Source organism: Stigmatopora argus, chromosome 14 (assembly GCF_051989625.1).
Source record: "Stigmatopora argus isolate UIUO_Sarg chromosome 14, RoL_Sarg_1.0, whole genome shotgun sequence".
Classification (NCBI taxonomy): Eukaryota; Metazoa; Chordata; class Actinopteri; order Syngnathiformes; family Syngnathidae; genus Stigmatopora; species Stigmatopora argus.
This window is the reverse complement of record NC_135400.1, coordinates 4,140,648-4,156,245: the sequence shown is the minus strand read 5'-3', so window position 1 is coordinate 4,156,245 and position 15,598 is coordinate 4,140,648. Positions and strand designations below refer to the sequence as shown.

Here is a 15,598-nt window from a genome sequence, read left to right as displayed (position 1 = left end):
GTATCAACAACATTGGTTCCTCTTCTGAGGCCAACGCGCTAATCACTCGCGCCACTAAAATATGCTTTAAATACAATAATTATTAATAGTAAGAAAAACAACTAGAATTGAGATCTGATGTATAGACACATTTTGGGTATTAATTTAGGCACTGTTTAAAATTGTTTTTATTTAGAAAAAGAGGCACTGCGTGGGTTTTCTCCAGGTACTCCAGTTTCCTCCCACATTCCAAAGACATGCATGGAAGGATGATTGGATACTCTAAATTGCCCCTAGGTATGAGTGTGAGCGTGAATGGTTGTTTGTCTCCTTATGCCCTGCGATTGACTGGCCACCAATTCAGGGTGTCCCCCGCCTCTGGCCCCAAGTCAGCTGGGATAGGCTCCAGCATCCCTCACGACCCTAGTGAGGATAAAGTGGTTCAGAAAATGAGGTGAGAGAGAAAAAGTCATAAAATGATGAAGATATGTACCGCTGTTTTGGGTAATGTAGGCCACAATAAATTATCGAAAATACTGTTTCATATATGACATGAATTTTGAACAAGGTGATATTATTTTACCCCTGAAAAATCATAATATATTACAAATTTATGATATATATATATATATATATATATATATATATATATATATATATATATATATATATATATATATATATATATATATATAATATATATTGGTTTGATTCGATAAACATGGACTTGGCTGTAATTAATTTACATTTTAACTTTTTTTCATGAAAATCTATGTTATAAGAATGATTAATAATTTTAAAAATATGCAGTATATAATTAGAATGTCTTGGTGTCCATATATGTAGAAATCACATTATGGGTTGTGTGCACTATCAAGTTGAGTACCATAATGTTGTTAATTTTTTAAATTAACATTCTATTCTATATTTTATAATTGTACTTATTAATCAAAAATTCATGTGAAAACAAAGACCAACAATTTAAAAAATAAATAATGACTGCTATGTGGACATCACATTATGGGACATGTAAATAGGCTAGAATTGTTTACCAAATGATAATATTGTGGCCACGAGCCAAAATATGACATGTTTGGACTCAAGGTCTTTTAGGCTACAACTACAGTTGATGGTCACACGGAGAGGGCAGAGAACCAGTTTTTTTTTTTAAATAACCAAAAATAGTCAGCTGCCCTACACATTATTAAACAGTGCAGCACTAACCTTTTTAATAGCCTGACACTTCGAGATCTCTGAGTGTCCAATCATCTTGTCCGGAGAACAGATCTTGATAAAGGGGAACTCCGAGTCCTCTGCTATCTGGGCTGCCAGAGCTGTTTTTCCACTGTGTGGTGGACCTTGAAGATAAGTGTAATGATGTTTGGAGCTGATTATTTTATACATATTTTACCTCATAAAGGTACCAGTGAGCCCAGTTTCTGTGTAATAAATTTTACTAACATTATTATTTATATGCGTCTATTTCTCTAATTGTGAGATCAGAGTTAGCATTTTTTTGTTTTAAATATTTACTTATTCATTGCAAAAAAAGGCAGAAGTTGCTCATTTTGTTCAAGAGAAAATACTTACCCTCCAGCAACACAGCTACCAGTGGGGTGCGATCACTGTTCTTGGTCTGCTGTACAAGTAGCTCTCCATCATCGAGAATATGTGAAACTGGGTCACCCCATTTGATGATACCATTCATGATGTAGTTGGAGTAATCCTCCTGGTTTGTGCCAAAAGCCTGGAAAAAGAAGAGGAATGATTTGCCAATGCTGAAATTGTAGTCTGCATCCATACTCAATAGTTGAAAAAAAGAAATGATAATCACAGGTTTAATGTCATTGTTGAGGGATCCCATGAAGTCAGATCTGGTGACCTGCAGCTTTTCTGCCCTCTCCATGTCAACCTCAACTGTAGAGGTAGCCTAAAAGACATTGAAATACAATAAAATCAAGGACCTACACTACATTATAAACAGATTATAACTTCAATTAGTACAGACAGAACGAGCCATAAACAATTCATATTTGTAAATGTAATTCCTTGACAGCAACACTCAGAATTCAAAAGTAAAAATGACTGCATTTGAAGGGTTAAAAAACACAAGTTAACCTAAATACCAAATAATGATTAAAATTGTCAAAGATTGGCAACCTAACCTTGATATGTCGGTTCATCGCAGTGGACTGAGCGGCCCTGACCAGCCCCTCCAGCTCTGCACCGCTATAGTTCTTGGTGTCAGCTGCCAGCTCGGGTATGTTGACATCTTGAGCAAGCAAGTTGAAGTTTCGCATCTTGTTTGTGTGAATGGTGAGAATCTGAAGTCGACCTTTCTCATCAGGGAGACCTGTTAGACAATAACAACAGGTTGTTTGTGTGTGGTTAAAGCAACTTTGGTGGTAGTGCAAAAATTTACATTGGATTTGTTTTTTGGGTATTTTGTGTGTTACTTCTTCTGAACATGTAATTGTTGTTTTCTTGCTCAAAAGGTGTAACATAGGGACAAGTGAGAAAGAGAAGGGAATACTTACCAATTTCCATCTTAACTTCAAATCTGCCAGGCCTCATTAGGGCGTCATCAATCAGGTCAGGCCTGTTTGTCATCCCTGGTGGAAACAGAAATTGTACAATTTTGAATGTCCATGCCAGTAGGGAACGTCTGTGATTGGCTCTAAACACTGAAGTGCCAGACAGTAACCCATTGTAGAACTTCAGGGATCTTCTCTAATGATCTCTACTGCAACGTATTATTCATCTTTTGTAGTGCTTATCACCACAATTAAATTGAACGCCTTTATTGTCATTATACAATAATCTTTAAAGCTTCACCAAACAGTGGAAACATAAGTAGTCATAAAAAAGATTTATATTAAAAAAGAAATGAAGTGAGGTAAAAAATGTCTAAAGGGATTAGCAGCACGTGAGGTAGCTGGAGTTTTAGTATCAAAGTGCAAGATAAACATTTGCAGTGCTAAGACTGAAGTAGAAGTCTGAGAACATTCTTTATTGATATGCATGTGTTATGGCATTTTACATAACCAGTGACAGTACCGAATTGAGTCCTCTTAGGTGCAAAATTGGAGTTGAGTACGGTGACGGCTCTTGGGAAGCAATCTTCTGAGTCTGTTTGTTTTGGCTGACATGGTCCTGTAACGCCTGTCAGAGGGCAGCGGGTTGAAGACGTGGAAGCCGGGCTGTGTATTGTTTTTTATGGCCCTCTTTGCCCTTCCTAGGCACTGGGAGTCGTAGATGGTGGACAGAGGACGTAGAGGCAGCTGATGATCTTTTAAGCTGTGGTGATCACCCTCTGCACTTTTTTTCAAAGGCTGAACGGTAGAAGGTCACAAGGATGTTGGTGTTGAGTTGAGTCAAAGGACTCTGTAGGCCATCTCATTCCCGTCTGTGATCATCCCCACCCCTGTTGTGTCATCACAATGATGTTCTCGTGTGTGTAGCGCGAGTAAAGTAGTGGACTCGGCACACAGTCTTGGGACGAGCCAGTGCTGAGTGTCCGGGCGGATGCGAGGTAGCGACCCAGTTTCACGTGCTGGGGTCGGGCAGAAAGTCCTTAATCCAGAAGTAGGTGGAAGGTGGGAGCCCCAGGTTGCCAACTTGGGGATAAGAATGTTTGGTATTATTGTGTTTAAGCCTGAGCTGTACTCGATGAAGAGCATTCTGACATATCTCCCTTTTTTCTCTGCAGTGTGGAGGCAGGTGGTTATTGTATCTTCGGTGGATCGATTTGGACGATTTCAAACTGATGTGGGTCGTGGATGAGGGGAAGACAGGCTTTGATGTGTTTTAGTACCAGTTTTTCAAAGCACTTTGTGATGATTGGTGTGAGACCTACTGGTCGCTAGTCGCCCAGATTGTTTGCAGGTGACTTCTTGGGCACTGGGTTGATGGTGCGCGATTTTAGGCAGGCTAGGATGGTGGAATGTTCTAGTGACAGGTTGAAAATGTCAAAGAAGACTGGTGCTAGTTGCTCAGCTGTACTTTTCCTGGTAATCCATTCGGTCCTGTGGCCTTCCTGGGGATGACAGCACGGTGCACACGTATCATGTCCACTACCTCCACGGTGAGTGGCGTGGTTTCAGAGGTGGGATGTATTGGAGGTTGAGGTGGTGTGACTGAGTCTTAAGCTTGGGACTCAATGCGGGCAAAAAGTTGTTTAGCACTTCTGCCAGTGCTGCACCTGAGTCCACAGGAGTCGTAGCACAGCCCTTGTAGTTGGGTCGCAAGGGGTACCGGAGCTAGCTGACGTCGGGCGAAAGGCAGACTACACTCTAGACTGGTCGCCATTCAGGCGTAGGGGATACAAAGAGACAGACACCCATTGCACGCACAATCACACCGAGCGGGAATAGATCCCACGCTTGCCTGCATCGAAATGAGGCAAGTGGACCATAACACTATCAGGTGGCTACCTATTATTCTGTATATGATTCTGGTTAGATTCATTCCTTCCTTAATTTTTCCGTCCACCTATCCTCACAAGAGTCGTGGGGCTGCTGGAAACTATCCAGGCAAACTAAGCGTAGAAGACGGGAGATAGCCTAAATTGGTTGCCAGCAAATAGCAAGGCACATTTTTGGTTGTCACAAGACTACGATGTTAAATTTTAGTCTACAAGGGCCTGGCGTCCACTTATATCGACATCATTTTTCTCAGAAACTACACCATTTAAAAAGATAATTCTTTGTTTTTACACTCATCAGGTCCCAATTAGCCTAAATATCAAAGAGAAATTAAAAATGCATGCCTTGCAGGAGCCTGGGTCTTAAGAAGTTAATTCTTTAGCCATCTCAATGTACACGCTCAATTGACCAAGCTGATATGCTTACCAAATGGCACTGACTCAAAATGGCCAATGAGTGATGAGTGAAAAGCTTCATATGTGATATCTGTGACTGTCACAGGAATCGTAAATGTAAAATTCAAGGTTCATTACATCATGAACATAACGCTGTATTCAAATAGTGCAAATACTGCAACCAGCTACAAGTTATTGCGTCTAGTTACCGTTAGAGAAACAAATGCTATGGCTGCGACTGAGGGACATAATGTTCCTAACAAACAGAATTAACATAGAACACGTGTCAAAGTGGCGGCCCGGGGGCCAAATCTGGCCCGCCGCATCATTTTGTGTGGCCCGGGAAAGTAAATCGTGAGTGCAGACTTTCTGTTTTAGGATCAAATTAAAATGAAAAGTATGGATGTATATTGAATTTCCTGATTTTCCCCCTTTATAATTAATAATTGTAATTTTTTAAATCCATTTTTTGTGTTTTTAGTTCAAAAATCATTTTGTAAAATCTAAAAATATATATAAAAAGCTAAACTAAACATTGTTTTAGATCTATAAAAAATTGAATATTCAGGGCTTTTAATCCAGTTCTTTTAATCAATTTATAAAAAAAAAATCTTAATATTATATCTAAAATGGTCCGGCCCATGTGAAATCACCCTTGACATAGAACATCACTAAAATGGATACGTTACCATTATGCTTATGTAAATAGTTACTATCACCTCTGTTATCTTGTTTGTCTTCCCCATTTTGTACAACACAAAAGTAACTTTTTCAACAAAAAGATGTTTACTTTAAATTTGAGTAGATTTTTTACACCAGTACCTTTGGTTAAGGAAGGTTTAATCAATGTATGTACCAATACTTTTACTTGTTCTTTACACCAGTATCTCTGGTTAAGGAAGGTTTAATCAATGTATGTACCAGTACTTCTACTTGAGATATTTTTGGTAGTTTTCACACCCTGACCAAACTAAGAATACCTAAAAAGCGGAACATATTATTTACCAATGACCAGGATATTGTTGAGTTGCTCCACGCCATCAATTTTGGATAGAAGCTGGTTGACCACAGTATCGTGCACACCTGTGCTGCTAGCACCTGTCCCCCTCTGCTTGCATATGGCATCCAGCTCATCAAAAATGATGATATGAAGGCCGCTGTTTGCTCCGAGCTAGCCAAGGCGGCGAAGGAAATTTCAAATCAGGTTAAAAAACTATTTGTAAATGGAAAAGACAAGACGTCCAATCACATACCCGCTTTTGTTCATCCTCTGCGTCAGCGAACAACTTGCGAATATTGGCCTCTGACTCGCCCACGTATTTGTTGAGGATTTCAGGGCCATTGACAATCTTTGGCTCACGGGCGTTAAGCATTTTGCCAATCTGTCTGGCCATTAGGGTTTTACCACAGCCTGGAGGTCCAAACAGCAAGATACCCTTCACGTGCTTACAACCTGGATAAAGAAAAAAACAGGTATTAGCTCGTAAGGGTTGTGCGGTTTGCCCGAGCCTATTCCAGCTGACTGCGGGCGAAAGGCAGACTACACCCTAGACTGGTCGCCAGTCAGCCGTAAGGCACAGAGAGACAGCCGACCATTCTTACTAACAATAATACAAATTAAGGTAAAGATCTCACCCATCTGCTCCACAATGTCTGGGGGGAAGACACGAGAGGCAAAAGCTCTCCTGAATATGTCAGAGAATTCCTTATCCAAACCTCCAATGCCCATTTTCTCAAAATTCCAGTCTGGGTTGATGATTGACTGACGTGCTTCCTTGGTCTTTGCCTTACCTATAAAGGAACTAAGAGTAAATAGTTGTACAAAAATAAAAACACTAACTATTTTGTTAATTTAATCAGAACTGTGTTCATTTTAACTTGTAAATTGTTAATACTACTACATTCATTCATCCATTTTCTTAACTGCTCATCTTCACAAGTGTCGCGGGGGGTGCTGGAGCATATCCCAGCTGACTTCAGGCCAGAGGCGGGAGACACCATGAATCAGTGGCCAGCCGGACAATCTTTCAAACTCACACTCATACCTAGGGGAAATGTGTCCGACCTGCCTACCATGCATGTTTTTGGAATATGGGAGGAAACCGGAGTACCCGCAAAAAACTCACGCAGGGGAGAACATGCAAACTCCACACAGGAAGACAGACGTGGATTCGAACCCATGAATCCAGAACTGAGTCTGACGCGCTAACCACTCAATCCACCGGACCGCCATTAATACTCCATGTCACCCAAAATTTGGTTTTATATTGGTAAAGTACTGCCATCTTCTGGAGAGAAATGGGTTGGTACCAAGATAGGAGCTCCATTTTAATACATCTCATCTCATCACATTGTCTGAACCGCTTTATCCTCACTAGGGTCGTGGTGAGTGCAGGAGCCTATTCCAGCTGACCTCGGGCCACCCTGAATTGGTGACACTCATACCTAGGGGCAATTTAGAGTGTCCAATCAGCCTACCATGCATGTTTTTTGGAATGTGGGAGGAAACTGGAGTACCCGGAGAAAACCCACGCAGAACATGCAAACTCCACACAGGTGGACTGACCTGGATTTGAACCCAGGTCTCCCACTGTGAGGCTGACGCGCTAAGTACACAGCTGCCGGGCCACCATATATATTAATACATACACTCATTTAGTGCTTCCCAATCACTATGCAGCGGCACATTTGTGTGACCTGAAGGATGGTCATGTGCTGGAGGATATTATCTGCCAAAAAGTCATATATTGCAATATTTCGAGAGAACATTTGTAATATTGCGACATTCAAGCCATTTGAAGTGGGAGGGCGGCAGTGATTGAACAAATGTTCTTTCATTTCATTTCATCTATTGCCATCAATGGCAGCTGATGATTAAATTCTACCCAAGTAGAATATTGCTTTAAAGATTTTTTTCTTCATTTCAGATAAGGAACATACCAACAAGTGTCAAGGATGAACTCTCTGCTTTCTCAAAAATCACCTGACTGTTGCCCACCAACAGCCCAACATCAATCTATGAAGAGAAACAGAGAGAAAAAAATCAAATAAAATTACTGACAAAGTATATTTATCAACATTGATAGATTTCAGTTTCTTTTATTTGTTATTTATTTCAAGCCTATATTTTAAACCAAAAATAGCAGAAACAACTAAATTTTTCATTTTCACCACTGTCTTAAGAGCATTATACAGCAACAGAATAAAACTGGGAAAATATAATGAATTAAACAAATAATAAAATCTACAATTCTGTCCCACCAAAAATGTATTTCTCATTTCACTTTCTGGGTCATGTAGGCCACACAAATGTTAACATTGTGATCAACATGACCCCAAATGTGATGTCCACGTAAGTGGATTCAAAGTCTGAGGTTTAGAAATAAAAAATAAAAATATATAACCGTTTATTTTTTTAAATGCCCCAAAATATTCATTTATCATGCAAATGGTTCAAAATGTTAAATTTTGAATAAAAGAAATGTGAATAAAATGCAAAACTTGTCATATTCAGTGCCATGAAAAAGTATTTGCCCCCTTCCTGATTTATGTTATTTTTTGCATAATTATTACACACACAGGTTTCATCAAATCAATTTGTGTATGAAACAGACACAACCTAAGGAAATAGAAAATGCAGTTTCTAAATAATGATTTTATTTACCAAGGCAGAAAAAAATACAAACTTGTCTGGCCCTCTGTGAAAAAGTCATTGCCCCCCTTTGTTAAATCACAAAATAACTGTGACTAATCACAATTGTAGGAAAGCTGAGTTCAATTTCACAAGCTACACCCACACCCGATTACCACCAAATGTTTTGAATCAAGAATGTTAAATAGAACGTTCACACAAAGTGAAATAGGCTACAAGATCAGAGTATCATGCCACGATCCAAAGAAATTCAAGAAGAAATGCGAAAAAAAGTGATGGACTATCAGTCTGGAAAAGGTTACAAAGCCATTTCCAAGGCTTTGGGGCTCCAGCAAATGACTGTCAGGGCCATTATCCACAAATGGAGAGAACTGGGAACTGTGGCAAACCTTCCCCGGAGTGGTCGGCCAGCTAAAATTACTCCAAGAGTGTGACGACGACTCATCCAGGAGGTCCTAGAAAAACATAGAAAGAACTGCAGGCCTCGCTGTCAATGTTCATAAGGTTAAGGTCAATGTTCATGACTCTGGTATAAGAAAAAGGTTCCAAGTTCCAAGACGAAAACCATTGATGTCCATAAAGAATATAAAGGCTCGTCCTACGTTTCCCAAAAAACATCTTGATCATCCACCCTTTTGGAAGAACAATCTGTGGACTGATGAGTCAAAAGTTGAACTTATTGGAAGGTGTGCAGCCCATTACCTTTGGCGGAAAAAAATGGCACAGCATTCCATCAGAAGAACACTATACCAACAGTGAAGCATGGTGGCGGCAGTGTGATGGTCTGGGGCTGCTTTGCTACCTCAGGACCAGGACGACTTTCTGAAATTGATGGAAGAATGAATTCTGCTGTCTACCAGCAAATTTTGAAGGAGAACATCTGGCCCTCAGTTCGTGCGCTCAAACTCCAGCGATCTTCGAGCATGCAGCATTACAACGAAGCACACCAGCAAGTCCACCTCTGAATAGCTCAAATAAAACAAAGAAGGTTTTGGAATCTGGATTTAAATCCTATTGAAATGCTGTGGTGTGATCTGAAACTAACTTTTCATGCTAGAAACACACTAATTTTGTAGAATTGAAACAATTCTGCACAGAAAAGTGGGCCAAAATTCCACCAAAATGTTGTGAAAGACTCATCAAAAATTATCGTAAACGCTTGATTTCAGTTATTGCTGCCAAAAGGTGGCACAACCCGTTATTAGGTTCAGAGGGCAATTACTTTTTCACAGTGGGCCAGACATGATTGTAATTTTTTTCTGCCATGGTAAATAAAATCATCATTTAGAAACTGCAATTTCTATTTCCTTGGGTTGTCTCTGTGTCATACTAAAATTGGTTTGATGATCTGAAACCTTTGTGTGTGATAAATATACAAAAAGATGAAATCAGGAAGGCACTGTATCATAATATTGTTTTCTTTCCTTCTAATTGGGCTGTCAGGCTCCAAATCCAAAGTACCGTATTTTCCAGAATATAAGTCAAACATCTTCTCATAGTTTGGCTTGGCCTGCAACTAATACTCAAGTGCAACATATGTACCGTATTTTCCACACTATAAGGCGCACTCCATTATGAATGAATGACATATTTTTAAACTTTTTCCATATATAAGGCGCACCACATTATAAGGTGCTACAGTAGAGGCTGGGGTTACGTTAATATGTATCTATTAGAGTCTAATAGATGCATATTAACGTAACCCGAGCCTCTACTGTAGCATCTAATAATTAGACGGTGCTGCGCTAAAGGGAATGTCAACAAAATAGTCAGATAGGTCAGCCAAACTTTATTAATAGATTACAAATCAGACTTCTGACAACTCAATTCACTCCCAACACGGATAAACAACCGTTTTATTATTTTCTCCTAGGTAAAGTATTAGTATTTTCGTGACAAAGTAACAGCATAATAACTCATGTTGAACAGCTGGGCGAATGTGGCATCCAACATGCCCAGCTCTGTCTCATCAAAGTCGTCATTAATCGAGTCAGCAATTCCTGCCTGTCATCCACTGCGCCAACGCCTATCGCAGTCTAGCTTTGAATGCTCCATTGACGCCAACATCTAGAGACTGGAGTTCTTTTGTCAATCCACCCAGAATGATGGAGAGCACAGAATTAGTGTACTAAATCGAGCTCAACCGAAATGAAACGCCAGCATGCACCGCGCACTACTCCGCCGACTCCATTTCCCCCCGTAGAAGAAGTAGTGCACGGTGCGTGCTGAGATCTATAGCTCTTTTGTCAAACAACCCGGAATGATGGCGAGCACACTAATTGTGTTCACCTTCATTGCGGCCGGGTTGATTCACAAAAGAACTTTATATCGCAGGATGCACCGCGTACTACTTCTATGGGAGGAATGCAGTCAGCGGCTGCTTACCGTAGTTAAGAGACCTGTTGCGGCTCAATATTGATCCATATATAATATATATAATTTGCAGTATAGCTATGAATGAAAAAAAAAGTCAGAAGACGTCAAAAAAAAATTTTAATCATCCGCAAAAAAAAAAAAAAAGAAGTAAAATTAATGAATATAATCAACTAGGCCCCATGCATATTTGGTGTCGCTCCAATTATTCATTCATTTTCTGAACCGCTTATCCTCACAAGGGTGCTGGAGCCTATCCCAGCTAACTATGGGCCCCAGGCCTGGGACACCTTGACTTGGTCGCCAGCTAATTGCAAGGTACAAGGAGACTGACAACCAGACTGATCCAGCTCACACTCATACCTAGGTGCAATTTAGAGTGTTCAACCAGCCTACCCTCTATGTTTTGGGGATTTGGGAGGAAACCGGAGTACCCAGAGAAAACCCACACAACCCTGGGGAAAACATGTAAACTCCACACAGTGAGGACACACCTGGGATCAAACCCTCGACCCTCGAACTGTGAGGCGGACACGCTCCACTACAATTAAAGCAGCCAAAATCACCATACCTTCTGTGCTTTCTTCCCAGATCCAGCTTCACCTTTGAGGATACTGGCATCCATTGCCTCAATGTCTTTGACAGCCAATCCAAAGAGTTTGTCACAGAAACTGAAGACCAGCTAGAGATAAATGAGACAATTAAGATTTAATTATATAAAATCAAAATATCCTACGCTGCATGTACTAATGTCTTGTAAAATATTAATAGTACCAACAAACAAAAAAACTAACCTGCTGTGTGACAGAGAAGCCCTGGCTGTTGAACTTCTGGATGAACTCGGCAGCCATCTGATCCGAGTCATAAGGTGAGGAGTCTGTACTTTTCTTCTGCAGGAAGTCGATTTCGATTGTCATGGCACCGATGCACTGGTTGGACTTGTCAAAGTTGTAGTTGGACACTAAGGGCACATTTATTCTCCATATCAATACGAATTTCATTTTTTAGGGCAAGGCTTGATTACTGCATGTAGTTTTGTATATGGATGTGTCATTTATGTTATTTACATTTATGATTTGAAATTGAGAAAGTGATAATTATACCTTCCACCTCTTGGCCAATGGAGAGGCCGGCCCATTTTCGCTATACACAAAGGAACAAGAAATGACAACGGGATGTTTAGTCAACAAATTCTGTTAATGCAGCAGAAGAACAGAAACGATAGCAAAGAAACATCAGAAAAAGTAAAGTCAGGGGTGTCAGTAGGTTCTGAAGACGGGTGGCTGCCAAAAAAAAAATACATGAGAAAGTTAACAATTTTATGCCATTTCGTGTTTGGCAAAGATAAATACATCCTGTTTTGGGGTTTTTTCAGAGGGTTGGAACGAATTAATTGGTTTTTAGTTCATTTCAATGGGAAACGTTCGTTCGAGTTACGAGAAGATCGACATACGAGCTCAGTCCCGGAACGAATTACCGTATTTTCACGCCTATAAGGTGCGCATAAAAGTCAAAAAAATTCTCCAAAATAGACAGGGCGCCTTATAATGCAGAGCTCCCTTTGTGAGCGCCGAGCGCCGAGCGCCGCCAAGCAGAGCTGAGCGGGAGTGCCCGCGGGGGCGCCGAGCGGCTGGCGATAGCGCTGGCTACCAGAAGCAGCTTATTTCCGGGTTCCGGTACGCAGTGACTGCTTGGAAATATAGTTCTTCCTCGCTACACCCACATGCTAAAAACATGTTTTAAAAAGGCAACGGAAGCAAAACTGAGTTCGGTTGTACTTTATTTAGACATTTTAAAATTTACTCAATTCATCACCTTCAAATCCTTCAAACTCCTCATCTTCTGTGTCAGAATTAAACAATTACCCAAATGAGCCTTCCAAATAGCCGCCCCCCCCTCCTCGTTCTCAGATTCACCGTCATATCCATGTGGCTCCTTAGAAATTATGCCGGCTTTGGCAAAAGCTCGACCAACCGTGCAAGCAGACATGTTCGCCCAGGCGGCAACGATCCATTGACAAATCGTAGCGTAAGAAGCCCGGCGCTGCCTGCCACTTTTCGTGAAGCTGTGTTCGCCAGCGATCATCCACTGCTCCCACGCCGCTCGTAACTTTGATTTGAAAGCCCGGTTGATGCCGATGTCCAGCGGCTGTAATTCTTTGGTCAAGCCTCCGGGAATGACGGCAAGCTCTGAGTTCATTTTCATGATCTGGTTTTTAACCGTTGCTGTGAGATGAGCACGCATGGAGTCGCAAATCAAAATAGACGGCGAGCCGTCATATAAGTCACGAGCGCCGCCGAGACTGGTTACGTGACGTATACTCAGAGCTTGCCGTCATTCCCGGAGGCTTGACCAAAGAATTACAGCCGCTGGACATCGGCATCAACCGGGCTTTCAAATCAAAGTTACGAGCGGCGTGGGAGCAGTGGATGATCGCTGCCGAACACAGCTTCACGAAAAGTGGCAGGCAGCGCCGGGCTTCTTACGCTACGATTTGTCAATGGATCGTTGCCGCCTGGGCGAACGTGTCTGCTTGCACGGTTGTTCGAGCTTTTGCCAAAGCCGGCATAATTTCTAAGGAGCCACATGGAAATTACGGTGACTCTGATAACGAAGAGAGGGGGGGACCCGGCTATTTGGAAGGCTCGTTCGGGCAATTGTTTAATTCTGACACAGAAGATGAGGAGTTTGAGGGATTTGAAGGTGATGATGACTTGAGTAAATTGTAAAATGTTCAAATAAACCACTGCCGAACTCAGTTTTGCTTCCGTTGCCTTTTTAAAGCGTGTTTTTAGCGTGTGGGTGTAGCGCCCAAGAACTATATTTCCCAGCAGTCACTGCGCACCGGAACCCGGAAATAAGCTGCTTCCGGTAGCCAGCGCTATTGCGTTCCGATGTTAATCCATATATAATATATATGCGTCTAATGAAATGGTGCGTGCTTTGTGTGTCTAAAATACAGAAATAGCACTCGTTACTGACACTGCGGCGTAAGAAACGATGCGCCAAATAGGCGTGAAAATTTGGCAAGCTCGTATGTAGAGGTACCACTGTACTAAAGCCTTTCCCAGTGCCTGCAATCACTGTACCAAACTAGAATGTTTGGCATTCTTGCCAAACACCTTACATGGAAAGCAGAAAGCTGCTGGTTGACTTATTATTCCAATCAGTTTTGCTTTTTGAACCTGCTGTGGTAAAATGCTCCTTTTTGTGCACAAACACTATTTTTAGGGTAGTACTTCAAATTTTACAGTCTATTCCGTTTCTTTACCACCCAAGTATGAGATGGAGCTAATTGCGACAAGCAGTGATGAGTGGTAGTTATAGTTACTTCACTGCAAAATTAACAATATTAATTTATTAGTTTTTAAATCATTAAATGAACCATGTTAATTTAATAAAATAATATAAAATATGATTTTAAAAGTATTTTTGTTGTGATGCCAAAAAGAGAAAACAACTCCCTCTTAACACTACAAAATGTAATTGAACAATAAAACATGCAGGAATTTTGACAGGCATCTTTATTTTTATAAACTTCACTTCAAAACAAAAGTTGCTGTGTAATATGAAATATGTAAAATAAATAAGCAATAATCATATCAATAATCAACTGAAGACAACACCACGAGCAAGCAAACAGACAATGTTCAGCCTCACAAAAAGAAATTAGTATATAAAGTCATCTCACATATGGCAAATAAATTAAAAAAATTAATTAACTTAACAAAGTACAGTGGTATCTCGACATACGAGTGCCCCGACATACGAGCAATTTGAGATACGAGTAAAGTTTCGAGCAAATATTTATCTTGAGATATGAGACACATTTTTATATACGAGCATACAGCGGACGCGAGAGGCTGCTCATAAGAACATCATGGGCACTGTCTTTCTGGTCGCAACTCCCTCTACGAGCACTGGGTGGAGCGTTGCATTTTTTTCCAGTGTTTTTTTTCCCCGTTAGTGCGAATGGCGGAGCTTGTTCGCTAATACGAGAGTGCTATTTCCCGGGCAAGTTGGCAAGTGATCGTGCGTTATCCTATTGTGTGGACATTTGTGTGCATCATTTTGGGAATATTTTGAAGGGAATACAAAAGCAAACAACCATCGATAGGTTGCATCTGAAAGTCAGGGTGGAGGCGGGGCAAATAGAGCCAACCCGGGAGAAGAAAGGTATTAAAATTTAAAACAAAATTAGAATTAAGTTTAGTGTAAGGTTAGATTAAACTTATTTTTGAGTGTGTCTGCATCATAATCCAAGTTCATTTACCGTAATTACTCGAATATAACGCGCACTCGAAAATAACACGCAGGTAATTTTGGGCCAAAAAAATCTGGAAAAACGCAGTACTCGAATATAGTGCGCACCTAAAATTTCCCGCTGACGAAAATCAGAAATCGTACCTTTTTTTCTTCGTTTCACGATTGTTTTGTTCAAAACCGGATAGAGAAATCTTCAGGTACGAGCGTGTCGAGTGTCGTGCAGTTGGTGGAGTTATGCGTTTGAATTTTAGGGCAATAGATGATACACAGAGTGGACAAACATATCATGTAGACATGTTATGTTGCAATACCTTTTAGACTTCCTTGAACATTGACTACATTTCAATTGACAATACCATGTTTTAATTCAAATATCTATTGTCATTCTCAAACAAGAAAAGGAACATACAAATTGAATAAATAAATGATTTGAAGATATGCACAATGGAAAAGACTATCACATGTAACAAGGGAATGTACTGCCCCCCGCTGGACATATTTTTAAATAC

The 15,598-nt window shown here is 40.6% G+C and overlaps 1 protein-coding gene across 3 annotated transcripts in view; it reads right to left on the bottom strand.

Moving 5' to 3' along the window:
* The window catches only part of LOC144088737 (vesicle-fusing ATPase), a 44,857-nt gene that overhangs the window by 8,932 nt on the left and 20,327 nt on the right, over positions 1-15,598 (bottom strand). For all 3 annotated transcript variants that reach the window (XM_077619364.1, XM_077619362.1, XM_077619363.1), the window contains 12 exons: positions 11,927-11,966; positions 11,618-11,784; positions 11,395-11,505; positions 7,739-7,814; positions 6,434-6,589; positions 6,052-6,251; positions 5,804-5,969; positions 2,517-2,591; positions 2,145-2,332; positions 1,814-1,909; positions 1,570-1,726; positions 1,204-1,337 (listed from right to left, as the gene is read on the bottom strand). In XM_077619364.1, coding sequence (XP_077475490.1) covers positions 1,204-1,337; positions 1,570-1,726; positions 1,814-1,909; positions 2,145-2,332; positions 2,517-2,591; positions 5,804-5,969; positions 6,052-6,251; positions 6,434-6,589; positions 7,739-7,814; positions 11,395-11,505; positions 11,618-11,784; positions 11,927-11,966 — 1,566 coding nt within the window. The remainder of the gene's footprint in view (positions 1-1,203; positions 1,338-1,569; positions 1,727-1,813; positions 1,910-2,144; positions 2,333-2,516; positions 2,592-5,803; positions 5,970-6,051; positions 6,252-6,433; positions 6,590-7,738; positions 7,815-11,394; positions 11,506-11,617; positions 11,785-11,926; positions 11,967-15,598) is intronic.